The following is a 13,587-nucleotide window of genomic DNA, read 5'->3' as shown; positions in this document are numbered from 1 at the left end:
TGGGAGAGTACACACTTAATGCTTTAATGTTTAGATTTTTTTTTTTCTAAACCACAGAAGGGAGGTGAGTGTGGAGGGGGAGGGTGGGACGTCTGTGACACGTCTTTCGCCCTCCACGGGCCGCCAGGTGCTCTGAGGACCGGCAACTCGGTGGTACCTGAGACCCCCTGCACCCCTGAGGGCGTCCTCACAACTGCCCCCCGTATCTAACAGGGAGAAATAGAGAAATGCAATCTGGGAAGTGTTTCCATCCTCCCAGGCCGCACATATGTTTCTGGCAGTTGGGGGATTTCAGTGGGTTTCTTCAGGATCCACTTTGCTGCACCCTCTATGCTGTCAGTCCTACTAATCAATACTCAAAGGTCGATAGAAATCACCACGCTGCAGGTATCAGAGGCTGAGGAAATTATTTTGCCTATTTACGTTTTATGGCCGAGACAGCTGGTGATGCTGGGCCACTGGACTCCTGGTGCTGCCGGGTCCAGATCGCGATCTTCGACCCGCAGCGGCAGGGAATCCCGGCGCAGGAGAAAGATCTCGGGAGCCAGAGTGGTTCCTCTGGAGAGCGCCATCTGACGAATGCAGTGGCTGCAGGAGGGCCGTGTTGCATGCTGGGACCTTCTGGAGCGATGACGCTGCAAACTGGGCAGCCAGGTGAGCACAGGTGAGAGTGAGGGGTGTGTTTGAACATTCCCCCCATAACACAATCAGATGGCGTGGCCCAGAACCTCTCTCTGTCTGGGGGAGGGGTGAGCTGGTGTTTGTTTTCTAGAGGGTCGTGGGGGGAGCAGCTCAGGGTTTTCATAATTCTCTCTATCTTTTTCACGGCCCCTCTCTCTCCGAGACTGTCCTCCCGCCATCGCAGCATCACAGAGATGAAGCCACTATTTGTACTGGCCTTCATTCCCACACCACACACGCATAGTGCGTCCGTGCGATCCCCCAGTGTCCGCGTGCGACCGAGAGAGCTCGGCAAAATGCTGTTATGGGTAATATGACACAGTGTGTAAAAATAGTTCCCATTGTTTCCATTCAAGATGAGCCATCTGTGCCGTGCTGGCGCTGTCCCGCTCTCTGTAACGTGTCCCCGCTCCGGCCCGGACAGGTATGACGGCCCTTTCATGCGCGGCGCGGCCGTGCGGAGACATTGTGCTCACATCTGGAGAGACGAGGGGGACAAAGGGAAAAGATACTCAATATGAATCCTCTGCATAGCGCTAGTCAACTGGCCATCTGTATTCAAATCAGGACACAGATATTGTAGACGGTGGCCTTGGACTGTAACGATGATGATTATGTTTTTACTGGTACTACTAGTAGTATAATCATAATATTATACTGAAGCAATATATACCTATAGAGAATCATTTCTTTTTACTGCTTGGCATCTTGAAAAGTCCTGAACCCTAAAATCAGACTATAATAATTATTATTTTTAATGTATAACTGGCATTGCTTGTTGCTGTGATGGTTTTACCTGACACTCGGGCGCTATTGCCTCATGGGAAGTTCACCGGGAGTCAAGAAGAACCTGTTTTTGTCAGATAATTGGGGTTCAAAGGTTCCGCTGATTGTAACAGGTAATTAAAAAGGATAAGACCTGCTCCCTTGGCAGTGATGCTGTGTGGGGGTGGGGGGGACAGGTTCCTCGGCCTGGCTCTGACACAGTCCTGCTGTGGACGCTCTCCCTGCAAAACCATCTCTCTGTCTGTCTATCTCTCTGCCTGCCTGTCTGTGCTGCTCTACTGTGTTCTGCTCTGTTGTGTAGATGCTGGAGGCTGTGCTGCTCCTCCGACTGGCCCTCCCCCTGTCTCACAGTGTTAAGGGGATTAGTGAAGCCAATCTGTGGGGAGAGGTGATGGAGGATTGTGCTTTGACCCCTCATGGGGGTTCTGGTTGCTGCTGTGCTGCTAGAAGGATGTATGAGGTCTGGGCATGGCTGTGTGGCCAGGAATCACAGTGAGATGGACAACAGGACCTTAGCGGAACAGCAGAGTGCCAGTTCTTTGACCTTCACTCACCGTCGCTGCTACCAACCTGCATATATCATTGTCCTTCTTGTTGACTTCCTTGAAACTCACGTCCGCACAGAGACCCTGGACTTCACTGCCAGGTTTCGCCCGGTCTGTCTCTGTGGGACGCTCTGAGATTCCCGAAGGTGTGACAACATGCAGAGGAAGAAAAAAGAAAAACCACAACAACAAAGAAATGTGCACCAGGCCGGGGGGGGGGGGGAGACGCAGATCTGCACATGCCATATTCGGTCAGACGGCAGCGGTGACACTGGAGAGATGCGTCACGTCTCAAAGAAAGGGGTGGGACAAGGTGCGGGGGAGGGGCAGCTGCGCATGAGGATATTTTGAGGACCGGCTCTCCTCAGTCCTGGAGGAAGCCACACTTCCTGTCTCTCCTGGCAGAGGGCGAGGGGTCGAGGGGGAAGTGTGAGTCACGCAGTGTCCGTCCTCTCCGGGAGGATGAGCCCCGACCCAGGGGATGGGGGTCGTTTCTCAACACCAATCCTCCCAGCGCCTGACCGAGTCAGGTGGAACCCCAGCCCGAGGATTTCCTGTACGAGAGCGACTTGTTTCTGATTTAGGCAGGAGACATATTTTTAGTTCCTCGGACCGTCTCTGCACTTTACCGACTGCGGCGATGACTCAGTGCTTGTTTTTGTTTGATATCTGAGTGCCGCATCCTGAACCACGCTGGGGTCCGTGTGTTCGTTTACGAGCCCGTGTCTGTCTTTGGGGCTTCCCTTCTGACAGTCAAGGATAACATCAGCTTGGAGCAGCGAAGTGAGACTGCAGTGAGCTCACCAGTCAGGATCAGACTCTTGTTGTATATAGAGAAATGCACATTGTCTCTTAAACCCAAACCTACACCCATGCCTTCAAGGCTGAGGAAGATGGAGACACAGCAATGTACGCACACACAGGGCAGGTGTGTTGAGCTCATGTGAAGCCATACAGATACGCAGTACGTTTAGCTGAAGAAACCCACTGCAGTGTGTCGTGTACAGCAGGCCGGGGCGGTGCTGTCTGATAAGCTATCCAATGCCACCCTTGCCAAGACAGATTACAAGCCGTTTGCTTCCAAGTTTCCCCCCACGATCGCTTTACGACTGCGGAGAGTGTGGGCACAGATTATCGCCACATAACGATTTCATGTCCAAACCTTTTACAGCCAAAGTGAGCGCTGCGGATCATGTGTGAGATAAGGCAGGAGACGGGGGCTGGCTTTGGTAGCCGTTGGCACAAGTCATCCAGCACCAGCAATAGAAAGTATTATTCACGTATGTATTGTTCTTGTCTTTACTCTACACATATCATGCAAACTCGGCTGCTTCTCTCCAGGCAGTTTGGGGGGCCGTCAGAATGGTGTGACTGAGCTCGATGTGTCCGTCTTCCTGTTAGGGTGACATCACTTCCTTAGACCTGGAAGGGCGTTCAAGCCCCCGCGTAACAACAGCAAAGACACAAACTTCCTGACAAGTCTTGCTTCCCCTCACCAGGGTTGCTCCTATCTCCTGCAGACTGCGGATTGCCTTTATCGCCCTGATAACAGGCAATCCTGGGTCGCAATAAAGCCCCCGGATATAAAAAAGACATGAAGTGAAAGAGCCGTCTGCACCTGCCGCTCTGGACGAAACACCTGCCCCTGTGTGGCAAAGGCCATCGCTCGAACAATGTCCTGATTGCACCACGGCCGCCCAATCTCAACTCTGGAGATAGAATCGGTGCTTTGTAGTTGTGGAGGGGGCTTCATACAATTTTAAAAAGTAAAATACTCAACGGATGAACCAAACTCTACTGTAGTGATCGAGCGCGTTTCTGCCTGTAGTTCGTTTGGTCGTTGTTGCCATTAAAGGTAAACGTTGTTAAAAAGGACGGGAGAGTGTCTGGTTCATTCGGCCTGCTCCCCCGGCACATAAAGAGACGAGAGTTCCTTCCAGGCCGGCATTACGGCGTGGCTGTGAACGCGCCGAGGGTCAGGGGTGAAGCTCAACCTCGTCCCTCATTGGCTACCGCCTGGAAGAGCAGAGCCGCGCTTGGCCAGTCCCTTTCACCGTTCATGCCTGACATCTCGGCGGAAACAAGATCAAGCACGAACTTGACATTCCTGTAATGAAGTCGGGGAGCTTAAGTCTCCGGGAGCGCATTACCTGCCACTTCAAGAGCCCACCCTCATCTGCGGTAACTCCTAGGAAAACAGGGAGAGGAAATGTGGAGAGACCTTCTCTGTCTGCGGGAGGGACCTTTTAAACCGGGGGTCGGGGGGTTAATTCAGCTGTGAAACGGGCGAGGCAATGATTCGTGCAGCGCGAGTGAGCAGCCAGGGAGTCGGGGGAGAATACACACGTCTACACACCTGTAGGAGAGGCAGGGATCTGAAGTCTAGTTTTGTCATGCCTCTGCAGAGAGAAAATGAAAAGTTTTTGTATGCAAACAAAGAATGCGTGACAAAAATGCACAAACAGAAATGATGGCATTGATGTGAAACAGCCGAAAGATCTGTTTTTTTTTTGTGTGCAAGAGCTCATGTGTGTCTGTGTTGCACGTTTATAAAGAGCACATCCTGGCAACTCTGGCCAATAATAAGACGTTTCTTTATAAATGTTTAATCCTGGGTTTGCGTGTCAGACACCCCGGTTTCACTCTCCGCTCGAGGGCCCTGCAGGCCTCGATTTGACTCCGCCAGAGTGCTGGACTGTGATTAGGATTCATCTCAGTGCAATGTGACAATATGACCAAGCAACGGTGAAATACATACAGCTCGGTTGTGTTTTATGTGATGTAAATATGAGATGTGCCCCCGTCCCGCACTGGGCAGTGTCGGTGTGGCACTGACAGCGCTGTCACAAACCTGCAGAGTGGCATTCCTGTCACAGAGAGATGCTTCCTCATTCTTTGTTTTCAGAGTCAAACTGTCAGTGAACGTCTTTACATTGTGTCTTTATCAAGGATCTGAGATACTGGCTTCAGTGTGTGTGTGTGTAGCTCACCTGCCCTCACACCTCTGTCTTCAAACACTGGACTGAATTACCATAAGCTATTATTAGTAGTATTATTATCCTTATTATTATTATTATTATTATTATTATTATTATTATTATTATCAAGCCATCTAGCAGAATAACAAAAAGAAAAACAACAAGAACGACAACATGAACTGAAGGGTTTGTTTTATCACGTGTGCTTAATACTCCAGCCTAGCATTTTATGCCATACCTGTCTTGGCTGGAAAACGCATCGCGGACGCAGCCAAAATTCCTGAAAGACATCCTGGACAAAGAAAAATAAATTGCCTTCAATGGATTCCTTTTGGCAGCCCTCGTGTGTTAGCAAACAGCTCGAACGGTGATGAATTAACACACACGGGCGAGGAGTGTGGGTCTGTGTTTGATCTGCAACCCCGGGCGCCTGCGGCCACAGCGCTGGTGTCACAGAGAACAGAACCCTGCATCGCCTGTCGACAGTGTTGCCTTCGCCGAGGGGCTCCTGCGTTTCAGAGAAGGGTCTTGAGTCACTCAGTTACTCAGCAACACACTGACGCCGGGCAGGAACTCAAATGCTCGTTGATTAAGGAAAGGTTTCATGTTAGAGCAGATGTGGAGTGCGTATTTGTGAGTGACCTCATCGTTGTTGTTTCCCCTGCTTTGTGTACTGAAATAGCTTGGTTGTGTTTTTCCTCCGTCGCCAGTGTGGCTGTCATTCCTTTCAGTTCACACCTGCCGGAAACCCGGGTGGTCCGCTGTCTGCTGTCCCCTGTCCCCTCTCCGCTGTCCCCTGTCCACTGTCTGCTGTGCCCTGTCCCCTCTCGCCTGTCCGCTGTCCCCTCTTGCCTGTCTGCTGTCCCCTGTCCACTGTCCCCTGTCCGTTTTGCTGCCCTCTGACGGTGGGTCTGCTGCAGACACTTGTGTACAAGACTGTCGTCAGGTGGACAGAAATGATTGCTGCTCGACAGTGGCAGACTTCTGCAGACTGACTGTCTGAAGGTGAGCCAGCTGGCTGCGTTCAAAAGCACAGAGGTGCGAGGCAGTGGTTTAATCGTGTATTTATTTATCTGTATGTCTTTATTCTACACAGGATTAAAGGGGAGATGAGTGAAAAACAAACACAGGCAGGGTGAAGAGAAGGAAGTCCTCTTTTCATTCTATTTTATGCCTTTCTTTCAACAACAACCACACAGATTTCCGGTTCAGGTCCTGTTCCTTTCCATTTGGATTTGAGATTTTATTAAGGAATCAATTAAAAAAAGGCATAAGGAATAGTTAAAATGATTGCACATGAAAAATAATATATCATTAGCACAATCCAGATGAGGCATAGCACACTCCCTGCCATGATTGTGCAATGTACAGTTCTCTCTGTGTTGTAAAAGTGTGTCTGGCTGAGACGCACTTTAAAGGCTTCGTATTGCTTTTAAAAGTGTAGCTTTTCTTTAAAAATAGCTTTTCAAAATGTGTGAGGAGTTCACCTGAGTGTAATTACTATAATCACATCACAGCCCTGTAAACCCATCCTCTCAGTGTGTGTGTGTGTATCTTGTGAGATATGAAACCTATCTGAGCCTTGGAGAGCAGATAAACTTTAACATCTGCCATCCATAGGCAGGTGAGGTGTTTATGATGCTTATCTCCTGCAGGAGGGAAACCGAGCTGGTTATCGGGGCAGATCCGCTCGGGATAAATTACTCCAGAGTACTTCCTGTACCAGAGCACACTGACGCACTTAAACACAGTGCTTTGTGATAGAAATATGGGAGAAACAATATAATAATAGTAATAATAATCAGTAGAAATTAAAGTAGATGTGATAGTACTAGAAGTAGCATGTTTAAATGGTAGTGTGTGACAGTAAGTAGCTTAGTAGGGATAGAATAAAATGCGCAAATAGTTGGCAGGGTTACCCACAGAGCTGGTATTAAACATCTACAAACTGGAAACAAATGTTACAATTTACTGTTTCCATTGACATTATTGTTTGTGTATCAGAAAGATCGCAATACTGTATCACACTAAACTGTATTATACAACAACACATCACTGGACTACTCTGCAGCACAGTCAATTACACTACACTGCATTATGTAACTCTATAACATGACTCTGCAGTATACTGTAGTATATTACACTACTGTCCTGTCTTATGGGGGCAAGAATGCCGACTAAAGAGGGATATAGGTGGACAAAAATAGTCTCACACGACCAGAAAGTGGAGTTAGTGATCGTAGAGTAGGATTATTATGATGAACACACAGACTAATGACCCTAGTAAGTGTGGCTTTGTGTGTGTGACATGTGACAGGTCCTCGTTTTTAAACTAGGCCAGCGGAGGACAAGCCTGGATATTAAAGAGAGCTGGTGCGGGATCGAGGGGGTGCCATGAAATATAGATGAGGTAAGGAATTCAGGGTGTATTCCCCGTCTTCTCCTCCTCCTGCGGGACGAAGCAGCACCTGGGTTTGCCGATAAGCTTGGGTGATGCGTGCGATGATGTCACACCTCTCTGAGCTCAGTGACACTGCCTGTCAAACAGGTACTGTGGGTGCCCTTCTTCCTCTTTCTGTCTCTCTCTTCACTTTCTTCAGTCCCAACCCACGGAGCAGCCACCGAGACAGGAAGAGACCAGTAGTCGTCTGTCCACTTTCTCGATGAGGCCAAGTCTGGGGTTCTGGATACCGAGGGCCAGGCGTTCATTCTGCCTGTGACCTGCAGCCTCTGTCCTCCACTCTGGCCACGTTAGTGCGTCTCACCGTATAGATGAGATGGTTTGTAAAGTCTCTGGACGATGGGGAGAACTTGGTGAGCTGCTGAGTCCAGGAACAACAGCGCTGGTTTCACTCTGTTCCAGGGTGAAAAGGTTCAGGTCCTCAGTCTCTCAGTAGGACTTTCCCTTCAGACCTGGAATAAGTCTGGCTGCTCTCCTCTGAACTGCCTCTAGAGCAGCGATATCTTTCTTGAAGTGTGGAGCCCAGAACTGTCCACAGTATCCAGATGAGCTCTAACTAGTGCATTGTACAGTCTGAACATCACTGCCCTTGTTCTCAATTCTACACTTTGGACAATATACCCTAACACTCTGTTTGCCTTTTTTATTGCTTCCCCACATTGCTTGGATGGAGAAAGTGAGGAGTCCACATAGACTCCTAGGTCTTTCTCATGCGATACTTCATCTATTTCTATTCCTCCCATAGTGTAATTATAGTGGACATGTTTGTTACCTGCATGTATTACCTTGCACTTGTCCACATTGAATTTCATCTGCCAGGTGTCGCCCACAACTGAATAGCCTGAGCTGCTGAGATGGTATCTGCTGAGCCGCCTATTTTAGTATCATCTGCAAAGAGTCCAGATCATTAATAGAGATTAGAAAAAGCACAGGCCCTGCTGATCCTGGTGTTGTGTGAGATGTTCTCCAGGCGCACAGACCCGCAATACGAAACCGCACAGAAGAGGGCGCTGAAACCGCGCGTCTGTCCACGCAGCAGCCCGGATCCCACAGACGGTCACTGGGGTCGGTGGGCTGGGTGCGACTGAAACACTGTCCCAGTAATCAGTGCACTGGATATGGAAGATGTGCAGATAGGTATATCCATCAGCTGCTGTGGTAACCTGTAACCCCAGCGCTCTCGCCTTAGTGCTCAGTCCTGTCCTGATGAGACAGACAGGAGCGGTTTCTTCACACACCTCTGCTCTGGTTCAATTGTTATATGTGATTGTTTTCAGTATTGTTTTGGCTGTAATAATAATAATCATGTTAAACATCTACTTCGGTGCCAGCATATATAGAGATGCAAGTATCATTTTCATTAAAGCTATTAAGACCGACATGTGTCCGTACTGAAAGATGCGCATGTATGGATTTAAAACGCAGCGAACCGCACACCCTGCCGTGTAGGCTGTGGGTTTAGAGAAAAGACCCCACTCGCCATTGCGTGATTTGCACAGTTCGTGTAATTGGCCACGAAACGAGGAAGGTGCAGCATTGGGCTCAATTAAACATGCTAATCACCCACATGCGCATTGTGTCAGTGTGATGGAGGAGGATGAAGATGATGATGTCGCACGCATGCGGGGTGCGGGGCGGCGGTTCGCTGTGCACAAACGGCGCACACAGACCCCCGGTCCGAGCAATTAGCGAGCGCCTTTAATTGCCTTAATGAGAGAGCGGCCGTCCCCACGCACAGGCAGCCGCAGCGACGCGACCGGCCGCCCCGCTCCGCCCCCCGGGGCTGTTTGGTTGGCTCCGGGATGGCGTGCGCGGTGTGTAAGAGCCGGGCGCCCTGAGTGGCTCCTGCAGCTGCCAATCAAGGAGACATCCCCGGGCCGGGGTTTAGCGCCGAGACGCGGCGGCGGCTGTGGAGTGATTTGACGGAGGGAGAGGCGAGCGGCTGGACCATCCGTGCGCTGAGAGCTCATGTTGCGCTGCAGGAGTAGAGCCCGCTGGTGAACCTGTGCATGCCCGGAGCGGAGCAGCCTGTCTTTTAATCTGTCCTTTGTTTTGTTTAGCTAATGAGAGGCTAATTAATCATGTGGAATTGTACGCGGATTATCCGGACGCTGTGCGCGCTGCTGGCGCTGTGGACCGAGGTAAGGGCGCTCAGCCGCGCATCGCCCCTGTGCTGTGGGGGGTCACTGCCGTCTAGGGCCGGGGAAACTTTCCTGGCGTCTCCTGTTGGACCGAGCCTGCGTTTCGTTAGGTTGATTATTGAATTGCAGGGTCTGGTAATTGTATCCGTTGGAAGGTTGCAGTGAAATTGCATTTAAATTGCTTCTGCAGCTGGAGGTCGCGCACAGGGGCTGGGATGGAGCGCAAAGCTGCGACCTCCACGGCTCCTTCACCCGCACTTGCGCTGTGCCCTATTGATTCCTTCAGATCCTGCGATACCTGGCCGGCTTCTGGGGAGGCGTTTGCATGGAAATGAAGGGTTTCATTGAACCCGAGTCTCCCCATGCAGTGGCCGAACTTCTCCAGATCAGCCCGGGATACCGCGCCGTGCCGCGGCTGTTTGCACGCGTTTTTCTCCCGGAGGTCTTGATTTTTTCTCTCTCTTTCATCCTGGGTGTTATTTTTAGGTGTCCCAGTCCTCGGGCTATTTCGAGCTGCAGCTGGCGGCCGTGCACAACGCGAACGGGGAGCTGGCGGACGGGCGCTGCTGCGACGGCACCCGGAGCGCCCCGGAGCGGCCCTGCGTGCGGGACGAGTGCGACACGTACCTGCGGGTCTGTCTCAAGGAGTACCAGGCCAGGGTCAGCACCCAGGGGGCCTGCACCTACGGGGCTGGATCTACTCATGTTCTCGGTGGAAATACTTTTTCTTTCAAGAGGAGCCATCCAAGCAGACTCGACGATGCTGGCAAGGTGGTCATACCCTTCCAGTACGCCTGGCCGGTAAGTGTGTGTTGAATTTCTCACGTACGGTGTTGCCGGTCCAGTTTGGCCAGCTGACCGGCTCCCGGGTGCCCGGCGAGGGGGCGGCGGTGGTGGCGAGGGCGCAGCTGCAGCCTGCCGGGGTTGACAGCTCTGCGCAGCGTGTAAAGTTTACACTGTCAACTTGGCATCACGGGTGTGATCTTGTGCCCGTTTGTGTGTCAAGGTGGTGTTATTGTGGCATGCATGCACAGTGCAGCTCGGTGTGGCGGGTCAGGACAGGGTGGCACTGATCCTCAGTGCGCAGGGCTGGGTGATGCTGTGACAGTTCAGTGGAGTGTGCCATTGATGCTGAGTGGGTCAGTAAACGTGGCACTGTGTGTGTGTTAAGGTGCCAGCAGAGTCGGAGACCAGGGCTCTGTGTTCTGTCCCTTTACATGCCTGCACCATACATCGCAATGCGTGGGTCTGCAATGCTCCGCTGCGTTTATTCCCCCTGTAGAAGTTCTCCAATCACGCATCTGGTTTTAATTGCAGTAGTGCGATGTGCTCTCTCTCCCCCGTGTGTGTGCGGACCTGTTACACGGGGGGGGGGTGGCGATGCGTTTGTGATGGTCCGTTGTGCGGTGCAGCGCGGGGTCCGGCTGCGTGGGCAGGTTTCTGCAGATGCGTGCGCAGAAACACGCACACACACACACACACGCGTGTCCCAGTGCATGTGATCTGGCATGGCCGCGCACATACCTGCTCCCACTGTCCAGTCTAACCCCGTGTGCAGTTGCATTTATTTTAAAACCGAAAATGCAATAAAATCCCCGTTGCCATTGGTGTTGCAGTTCCTCTTCATTGACGTTGCTGTGTTTGCATTCAGTTTCTTTGCAAAATATTTAGTGAAACTAGCCATTTGTTTAATGTAAATGCAAGCGGGGGTACAAAAACACCACTGAACACGGCGGGCGATTCGCCCCAGTCCGCCGCTGCTGAGCGCATAGCTGCAGCCAATGGAAAAATACTCCTCTGCTAAAGGGAGGAGGAGAAATAACCAACTGCGCAATGATTTACTAAGGCAGCTCTTAACTAGACGAGACTTGCATGTGGGGAAGGAGGGGGGAAAAAAAACCTCTGGCTCTAACAAACTAAACCTCTGAGAGGCAACCTGCAGGTTAATGTTCCCGTCTGGCCTTGTCATCACAGAGGTGCTGTTCCTGGGGAGGGACTTTGGCTGGGATCTGCAGCCCTGCTTCCCTGGAGATGTGCAGAGGTCTGGTTCCTCAGGGTGTCTGTTCAGCCTGGGGAAGCAGACCTCTGCACATCTGTTGACCCCTAGCGCCCCCTACAGAGTGGGGTGGTTTAATGCTTCAAACCTCTCCATACTAGTGTTGCCAGGTTTGGAAATTTGGGGTGTTTTTAAGTGCCTGTGGGGAAATCTGGGTGCGGATTGAAATGGGGGATGTGTAATATTCTGTTTAATGAGGTTGTTGGAGATATTTTATTCCCCCCAGTGGACAATTCAGCAGCACCGTTTTCGGTACAGAAAAGTTCTTGCATTTTGGTGGAAAATTGTGATTTGGGGGACTATTTAGTACCAGTTTGGGGGGGAAATTAAGTAGAGGACCTGTCAACATGAATCCCTGCTCAGTTTGATTAAGGTGAGCCCCCCTTCCTTCTGCTCAGCATCACTTCTATTGACATCAACTCCTTTTAAAATCACTCTATATAAAAAATAGATTATGCACACAGGTTGTGTAGCCTGCCAACGTGCACGGTAGAGGCGTAGTGTTGTATTTATTTACTGGTCTGGACGGCTGCCCGTGTAAGCAGAGAGAGGGCCTGCGCGGAGTCCGTCACCCGAGACTCTGTTGACAGTGTGTTAAACTATTCCGTTATTGGTAACTGAACACCTGTGGGGGTTTTGCCTTTGCCGAGGCTCAGCAGTTGGTTGATCTAAAACGACGACTGAACCTTGATATTACTACAGTTAGTTACCACCCCCGGTCCCATTTATTTCCCATCATGCTTAGGAGAGATTTCTGGTTGGTCTTTGCAGCTTAAGTCTGAGAGATTTGGCTTTTGTGTATTGGCCATAGAATTGTGCACCGTTCACTATATATCTCGCTATCCATGCAGATGGCTGCCCTTTTAATGAAATTGCCGGGGAGCAAAGTTACCTTTTGCTCCAATATCCTTTTGAAGTGTGTTGAGTGTAACCGAAACTGCCGTTTATTGTCGAGCGATATCTAACACCATATGAGATTAGGCGCCTGCCACCTGTCGGACTGTTAATTTATTTTTTATTTACTTGCGAGATGGCAGGATAGGGGATCTCTGTTGTGTGTGCAGCTCTTGCTAGTGACACAATTAGATTAGCTTGTTTTCAGAAACCTTAGAATGTGTGGAAGTGCTCTAGAATTCACATGAAGACTACAGTGACTTTCTAAACAAATTGCATTTCATTTCTAGGAGCATGTCGGTTCAAATTCTGTAAGTAAAGGTTTTAACGGCTTGGTCAAACCCGTTTCTGTCCGTATCCCCTGCTGAAATCCCCAGGCAGCAGCGTTGTTCCCCCTGATGGGACAGTCCCCCTTTCCCAGAGCATGAAAACAAGTCGCTGACCGTACGTGCTCTGCGGAGAGGGGAACATCGATCTGATCTGGTTACTGCTCAGTCCTGCATGATGCAGGGGGCCGTATCGGTTTCACGCGGTGATCTGAATGGGTTAATGGCAGAAGACCAACTGGTGCAACTGCATCTAGGGAGAGATCTTGTGTCTCAGACCGGTCTAATCCACCTGGTGGCACAGAACTCAATAAGTCCATCTCGCAGCTTGTAATCTGGCTACTATTCTTGAGTATCTAGTTTGAATTTTGTTGGAATGGGTTCAGACATTTGCAGTAGCCCCTCTCCTGACGGCAGACCCTTGTGTTGGTGTGCAGGTGGGGGGTCTCTGCTGGGAGACTCTTGGAGAGGCTACCTCTAGAAGTTCAGACCTGCTAAGGAGAGAAGCCAAACCAGGTCTGTTCTTTTTTTGAGGAAACCCTTTAAAGGTAGTTTCATTCAGGCAGGCAGAACCTAGTCCTTGCTTTTGTTTGCGTCCTTTGCCGAGAATATGCTAGGTATCTACAAGCGCCAGCCAAGCACGCAGCAGTGAAGCGAGATCATACCGTGGTGCCCCTGGAGCAGAGATGGGGAAACCACCAGCAGTGCCTGTTTCCCTG

At 50.6% G+C, this 13,587-nt stretch overlaps 1 protein-coding gene across 2 annotated transcripts in view; it reads left to right on the top strand.

Annotated features, from left to right (window-relative positions):
* Nucleotides 1-9,286: 9,286 nt before the first annotated feature.
* jag2b (jagged canonical Notch ligand 2b) overlaps nt 9,287-13,587 on the top strand; it is a 36,937-nt gene continuing 32,636 nt past the window's right edge. For both annotated transcript variants that reach the window (XM_066694101.1, XM_066694100.1), the window contains exons 1-2: nt 9,287-9,592; nt 10,079-10,393. In XM_066694101.1, the coding sequence (XP_066550198.1) occupies nt 9,533-9,592; nt 10,079-10,393 (375 nt within the window). In that variant the 5' untranslated portion in view covers nt 9,287-9,532. The remainder of the gene's footprint in view (nt 9,593-10,078; nt 10,394-13,587) is intronic.

This window comes from Amia ocellicauda, chromosome 21 (assembly GCF_036373705.1).
Source record: "Amia ocellicauda isolate fAmiCal2 chromosome 21, fAmiCal2.hap1, whole genome shotgun sequence".
In the NCBI taxonomy this organism is placed as follows: domain Eukaryota; kingdom Metazoa; phylum Chordata; class Actinopteri; order Amiiformes; family Amiidae; genus Amia; species Amia ocellicauda.
This window is presented reverse-complemented; position numbering and strand designations above follow the sequence as displayed.